At 54.4% G+C, this 7666-nt stretch overlaps 1 protein-coding gene across 4 annotated transcripts in view; it reads right to left on the bottom strand.

Annotated features, from left to right (window-relative positions):
* Positions 1-1180: 1180 nt before the first annotated feature.
* The window catches only part of GATA2 (GATA binding protein 2), a 53547-nt gene continuing 47061 nt past the window's right edge, over positions 1181-7666 (bottom strand). For all 4 annotated transcript variants that reach the window (XM_076072045.1, XM_076072044.1, XM_076072043.1 and 1 more), the window contains 2 exons: positions 4369-4494; positions 1181-3205 (listed from right to left, as the gene is read on the bottom strand). In XM_076072045.1, coding sequence (XP_075928160.1) covers positions 2900-3205; positions 4369-4494 — 432 coding nt within the window. In that variant the 3' untranslated portion in view covers positions 1181-2899. The remainder of the gene's footprint in view (positions 3206-4368; positions 4495-7666) is intronic.

Here is a 7666-nt window from a genome sequence, read left to right as displayed (position 1 = left end):
GGGGTTCATATATAATACATAAGTAAAAACAAAAACGCAACGTACACACTCGCGCAGCGATAATTGAGAAGGAACGAGAACAATAATACAATATTTTTTACCCCTCTCTCTCCCTTAACCTTGGCTCTGCAATATGTATACACTTAAGCACAGGCAAAGGCTCCTTCAAACACTTCTGAATTTATATACACCCCGATAACAATTAGCAACAGCCTTATAATTGCTAAGCTCTTTGCATATATATAAATGTGAAATTCAGTGTGGGGGGGGGGGGGGGGGGTGCCCATTATATGAACACGATCAATGCTGAGGGTCGCCCGGTGCAGCGCACGCGGGCGCAATGACAGCCCCACCCCTCCCCCCTCGTCTGACGCTCGCGCCCACGTGGTTTAACTATTATGACGTTTTGTTTATGATTGACTCTTTGCCGCTTTGTCGTCGTCGTTGTCAACTGCATCATTGGCTTCCTTAAAAGTTGGCGTCACACAATGTCCCTGATTTCTTAGCGCAAAGAGAGAGGAACCACTCGCCAGCGACTGGTGGAGTGAAGAGTCGCGTGCGCGTGTGTGTGCTTGTGTGTGTGTGCGTGTGTGTGTGTGCGTGTGTGTGCGTGCGTGTGTGTGTGTGCGTGTGTGTGCGTGTGTGTGCGTGCGTGTGTGTGCGTGCGTGTGTGTGCGTGTGTGTGCGCGTGTGTGCGTATGGGGAGAGAGAGAGGTGTCTCTCAAGAGACACCCCGAGAGACACTCCGAGAGACACCCCGAGAGACACCCCGAGAGGCACCCCCAGAGACACCCCGAGAGGCACTGTATGCCAAGAGGAATGCTGTTCCCTTCTCTCTGCTGCCAGCTCAGCTCAGGAGCGACCCAGCTATGTCCCACCTTCACACCCGACCCTGCCTGCCTCTCTCTACCCCCCACACCAACCCACCGACCCACCCCTCCACCCGCACCCCCCCCACACCCACTCCCATCCAACCTTCTCTACCTCCAAAGCTCCTCTGGCTCACTCACCCGTGCAGGTTAAGTTCCCTAAAAAATAAAAACTGGTTTGGGCGGCGTTCCACAAGCATGAGCTGTGAACGAGGAGCGTCTTCAGTTCAGAGTGAAAATGCGAATGGTCTGAAATCCGCCTCCCTTCGCTTACCTCCCCCCCCCCATGCTCGCGTGTTCTTTTGTGTGTGTGTGTGAGTCTGTGCGTCTGTGTGTCTCTGTGTCTGTGTGTGGGGAGCGGTGGTGCAGCGGTTAGCGCTACGCTGCGCCACGAACCCCGTGGCGCCGAGTTCGGTTCCCGCTCACGGCCAGCGCCGGTGACGATTATCAGAACCGGCCCTGGGCCTCCCCTAGGTCGACTTAGCCTCAAATGAGTACCTGGTGCGATGTGTAAACAACGCCACTAGGGAGACAAAGGCGGCCGGGCGTGGTGGTGACCACCCACCTCCTCGTGTGCCGTGCCGACCTTCATAGGTGCTCGCTAACAGCGCTTGCCCCAACAGTCTGTGAAGGCTACACGGGGGATCTTTGTCTTTGTTGCATGTCTTTTTGGTTTGTTCTTTCCAAAGCTGCGACGTGTGGCGTCGTGGAGCTGGGATTCTTCTCATGTTCATTTCGAGCCCCGGCAGGGGGAATGTCGTTGCCGTGGTCTATAACTTAATAAAAACGATTTAAGAGGGTTGGCGTGTGAACACAACAATTGAAAGATTGGGAATGTGCAAGGGTAGAAATTAGATATATATATTTGTACATATGTATATATATTTTTTTACTTCAATATGTAATTAACATTAAGACACACTCATCCCAATATACAGACGGTACTTATGTGTGTATACAAGATACATACACACAAGGTGATACGGACGTACACACGCACACATACCTAACATATATATCATATGCCGATATAACACGGGTTACATGTTACACCAAATGACAAAACAATCTTGGGACATGGCTTTAACATACAGTGCTTAACATTCTCACATGGGATTGACATGCATAACATCTTAATGTATTCCAGTAATATGACCTTTAAAAAGGTACGCATTTATAAAAAGCTTTATCAATACAAGTTTTACATATAGGCAGCTGCATTTAATTTCCTTCATTACATTGTTACGCACATGCTAGGTGGTTTGTTTTCTTCTTTGAATAACGGGCCTTTCGACAAAAAAAAAACCACGGAATTTTGTCTTGAAATGAGCGTAGCGAATTTTTCTGTTTGTTCGTTCCTTCACTTTACACGTTCTCACTTTCGGTAAAACGGCACGGCACTCCAAAATGTGGTTGCGATCCAATGTTTTTCCAAGTTTCAGTTTCCGAGCAACGCGCGTGACGCCGAAGGTCCCTGCTACGGCCGCGGGCGCTCTGTCCGCCCATTTCGTTTGCTTTCGCTCGGACCGGCTCCTGCGTGAAGGTTTCTCGCAGACACTTCTCAGTCGCTCTGGGACCAGAAGCGCCGACGGCCCCCTCTTACGTTACGCTGTGGACGGACGCCGCTTACTTTGGCGAGTTAAAATGGTCGCGGTGGTTTTGTAGGGGGGGGGGGTTCTTTTTTTTTGTCAACGCGGGGAAATGAAGCAGCCCGGCCTTAAGATCGACTCGTTAAATAAAAAGTAAAAGTTAAATTCCTTCGGCGGAGTCGTCGTTTGCACCCAGCGTACCGTCCAGATATGATGTCAGAAACCGCAATGAAAACAAAACAAGCCCCCACCTGCCCCCCCCCCCTGCAGAGCCCCCTCCCAGCACCGTCTCCCGCGAGCCTCCCCGCCGTCTCCATGCCGCCGCGCGCGACGCCGTGAGCCTCCCGCGCGCCCGCCAACGATCCGGCGAACGAACGATCGGCGGATCGCGCAAGCGACCGAGACCCACCGAGCGAGCCGTCTCGGGGGGGGGGGGGGGGCCTAGCACATGGCGGTCACCATGCTGGAGTGGTGCGCCGGCCCAAAGGAGAGGCTGGTGGAGGGGTGCATGGGAGTGGGGGTCGGCAGCATGTGGCCCGAGTACGGGTTCAGGTGGTGGTGGTGCCCCAGGGAGCCCATGTGACCGGCCAGGGCCGCCGCGCTGAAGTGATTGGCCTTGTCGTGCATGGCCTTGGCGAGGTCGCCCTCCAGGCCGTCGGAATTCTTGCGGCTCTTCTTCGACTTGGTGGAGATCTTGCGGTTGCGCGTCTGGATGCCCTCCTTCTTCATGGTGAGGGGGCGGTTCACCTGTTGGCAGCGCGCGCGCCGAGTTACACTCCCGCACCGATCGCCGACCCTCCGCCCGACGTGCTCCTCGGCCAGATCTCCACGCTTGTCTTCCGCCGTGCGCGGAAATGGGACGTGGGGGGCAATGAAAAAATCCTAACGGACGACGCCCACCCCCCCAGCCCGCACACCACATTTTGTGTTAGCCTGGCCCGGCTGTCGCAGCTTACTACTGCACATCTGTGAAAAAGAGCTTCATGGCTCATTGGATTCCTCCTCCAGTCTATATGACGATTCTGAGTCTGGTTGGGCGAGTGCTGCTCGCGAGAGCCTGTTGAGGACTAATGGAGCTTGGGTTGCCAGGGTCGTAAGACACACACGACGACGGCAATCGCAGTTGGGCACTGTGCCAGGCTAGGTGCACTTTTGAGGCCATTTCGAGTTGCACATACACCGGCGTGTGTTCACTACAGACTCATTTAACTCGAGCAACTGAAAGAGGGGCCATGGATTTCGAGCGGACGCACGGCGCACCTTGAGGGTGGCGTAGGCCAGCACCACAGCCGCCCGCATTCATCTCCCCAAGTGCCGGCCTCCGGCAGCTACTGGGAGAGAGGCCCAGGAGCTTTTCAGATGCCGCTCGCCGCTTACGTTAGCCGTGGCTGGCGCTGGCGTGACGTGGTTGGCGCAATGGCCCCGGTGCAAGGAAGACACGGGTCCATCCCCCTGTCCAATTTCCGTCACCCCCCCCCGCCCCACCTCCTCCCACTTCATAGCCTGGCCTACGGGCCTCGTTGCATCTCCCACTGCCTGCACGCTCGATAGCTACGCTACACGCCGCCGACGGCCGGGAATCGAACTCGGGCCCCGCCGAGAACGGCAAAATCCACCGTCTCACCTCTCCCACCCCCCCCCCCCCCCGCCGCCACCCCCGAGGCACACGAAGACCCACCGCGCGCCCACGCTCACGCGCCAGCCGCGGGCCCCGCACGCACGCGCACGAAGCGATCTCCGGAACGGCGATCTTGCGACAGGGACGCCGGGGACAGGACTTTGCGACCGCCGACCAAAGCGTTGGAGAAGAAAACAGAAAAGAGGAAAATCGTTGGAGATAAGCGCGCCTAGGCGGTGGTGCAAGGTCCGCACAAGGCGATGAGCGATACTCCGGCCACATTCCAACTCACATTGTGCAACTTGTAGTAGAGACCGCACGCGTTGCAGACGGGGTCCCCGTTGGCGTTTCTCCTCCACAGCGTGGTGATGGTCGTTTGGCAGTTTGCGCAAGAGGTGCCAGCGCGGCGGGCTGCGGACTGTGCGGCAACGGGCGGCACGGCGGAGAGGGCGGAGTGGAGGGGGAGGGGGGGGACACACGGAGAGACGCGTCGTTGGTATCGTTATCGAGGCATAGCGGCAAAGCCATCATTGGTATATATATAGTTAATTCATGTACCCTTTCTGGAATGAAGAGGTGTTAAAATGTTCACACGCGCACACACTGATCGCGGTGATCATCATCATCAATATTGTTACATCATCATTATCGCCATAATCACATTCATCGTGTCAATTCTCATCGCTTACATCATTATCATCATTGAAATTATTATCACTATTTCTATGGTGAATGTTTGTTTTATCATCGTCTTCGTCATCATCATCACCACCACCACGACGATTGTCATTTGTGGACATCATCACTGTCATCAGCATGATTGTCATCATCATCATCATCGTCGGTGTCATTATTTATCAACCATTCTACAACCCTTTTGGGGGGAGCTCTGCGCAGTCAGAAGCTTCAGGAGCTCTTTGTCCAAAGGCGTCACTTGACCATACTTCGCCACGTTGGTCAGTGCGGGTTGGCGAAGGTGCGGGGGGAGCCACCGGATCGCCGGTTCAGTAAAAATGACTCGCCACTCGCATCAATCAAACTCCGCCTCGCATTGGGATCACCTCTCGTGTCTCCCGCTCCGTGGCCCGTTGAGCAAAAAAACAAACCGCAGCCACGAAGCAACCCGCACGGAGGTTTGCACAATCCGCGGGCGTCCCACGGGCTCATCGCCCGTGTCATAACTATTCAAACTAAACTGTTGTTTTTATTTTTACCAGGTAAAGGCCGACTTAGCTGTATCGCTCTTTTTTTCCAGAAGTGACCTGGCCACAAACGATAGCCCGACGAAGTGGCTCATCGTGGTGGAGATTTACTTGCAGCCGAATAATCTGAACGCGTGACATTGATTCTAAATGTTGAGGTACGACAACAAAAAAAACGGAGGTCCTTCACGTCACCGCCTCGACTCGTCACCACTCTGCCTCGATGGATCGCTCGCCACAAATAAACCACGATACCCTCGGCAATCTCGTCGGGCAGCATGAACTGTCATCGCGCGAACTCTAGGCAATTTCTGCAGCGGCGGCAGTGGATTTGTTGGCTGGCCATCGAACAATGACGGTCGCCGCATCGAACGCGCTTTCAGATGCGCTTCTGCGGCCATCTGGAGCGCTCTTCCGCCCGATATTAGGAAACCACTGGAGCTATGCACTTTTAAATCTAAATCGAAAACTCATTTCCTTAGAACTGCTTTGTTGCATTTAGTTTGTTGTCCTTCTCCCCGCACTTCCGATTAGCCACAACGGTGGGCGTCCTATAAACGTGCTGGTCTCTGCCACGGGATCGCGGAAGATCTACCGCTGGCGCGGCCTTCGTCAACAGCGGCTCAACTAGCCCCCCGCCTCGCCACTCGTCTGAAAAGATGAAGACATTTTGACCGACGCGCATTCGGTGCGGGGGGAGGGGCTTGGATCACTAAACAAAAAAACACCGCCTAGACAATTCCCTCGCAGCGAACGTCAACTCCTCACTACTCCCAATTGTGGTGTGGACTAGGCTCGTCATCTCTTCTGGGGTCGATGAAATAACCACTGCTCCGTGAGGCGGTCAACAGCAGTGGTCCTCCGCACGCACGCGTGATGGACTTCTACCGCACCGTACGTAGCCAACCCATAAACCTTTAATATGAATAATATTGGTCGCAGAAGCCTGCTCCGTGTTAAGCAGACCAAATATACATTGGCTGTGGCCCAATCCTCATCAGATCTCGGACGCTAAGCGAGGTGAAGCCTGGTTGGTCCTTGGATGAGAGACTGATTGGGCATACCAGGTGACAGGAGGCTTGGGCTGTGAAGTGCCCAGTCAATGGCAATAAATCAAGGGGATTCGTTCTAGCAGGGCCATCAGCAGCAGAAGCCACGAAGTGAACATCCCGCTCAAGTCAACAAGCCAGACGGGGCTCAGCAGGGAAGACGGGCTGAGGCTTGAGGAGCGGTCACATTCCATGTCCAACCTGGTCGTACTGACAGCAGGCCCCACGCTCTGCGACCTACCTATAGCGATCTACAACAACAACAACACATCACCATCCGCTGTTGCGTGGGATAACCCAAGGAGACATGTCTCTCAGTCATAAATGTATATAACTGTAGTGAAGGCAGTCTCCCACCACGATGGACAGGGCATGGCTGATATTTGACCATACTTCACCACGCTGGTCAGTGCCCGGTGGGCGAAAGTGTGTGTCCATATTCGCCAGCACCTGGAATTGAACTTAGGGGGCCAGGTCCATAGCACAGAGCGCGCTAACCACTGTGAAAGCGCCTCCTCAACTCTTCACTGATGTTACGCAACTTATTGATGTTAATTCATGCAGATGGCATGGACATTTGGCTCATAATCAGGATCCGTATTTATACACTGAGGAATCCGATGAGCTATTAAGCTTTTCCACTGATGTCCAGTAGGCTATTTCACAACTCGGTCCCCGTACTTTTCCACAAATCCGGAACCAGGATTGGGCATTTCCATCGCGGGAAGGAAGGATCCATAGGCATCACGTGACCATAACCGGGCCGAGTGCCATTGTCAGGAATGTTGTCCCTGTGCGCCATCCTTCAAAGTGCCAGACCAGAGGCCCTTTGACGGTGCCAGATGTAGGCTGTGCGGAGGGAGGTGGCCGCACAATCTGCCGGACAGTGGCATTGCATCGAAACGTTCTGAAAGGATTGTCACCTTCTGGCAATGTGGGATTTGCAAAGATGGCTTCTGCCATCTGACAGGAATATTCACGGGCATTCCCACCGAATTGAAATCTACGACCGTAGCTTCAGTTTCGCGAAAGCAAAAAAAAAAAACAACAAGCGCGATACGGAGGTGATGTTTTCCTTCGTAGCGGCCGGGGACCGAGGACGCGCAACGAGCGCCAGAAAACCATGGCTGGGGAGGATTGCAACAGCGCGGAGCTGGTGTTTTTGTCTCACGCAGACGCGTTTGACATCGAGCGATGAGCCCATGCCTTTGCTGACCGCTGGCCGACAAACTGGCGTCGCAAGCTTCTCTCTCTCTCTCTCACCACGGCGGTGGGACGACGACGTTGCAACACCGCGCTCGCTCGGTCGTGCGCGCTGCCACGTGGAGATTCCGATAAT

The sequence above is a fragment of the Petromyzon marinus genome, chromosome 36 (assembly GCF_048934315.1).
Source record: "Petromyzon marinus isolate PM22_M1 ecotype Great Lakes invasive population chromosome 36, UKy_Petmar_22M1.pri1.0, whole genome shotgun sequence".
NCBI classification, from domain to species: domain Eukaryota; kingdom Metazoa; phylum Chordata; class Hyperoartia; order Petromyzontiformes; family Petromyzontidae; genus Petromyzon; species Petromyzon marinus.
The sequence above is the reverse complement of the archived record's forward strand: the minus strand, read 5'-3'. Positions and strand labels throughout refer to the sequence as shown.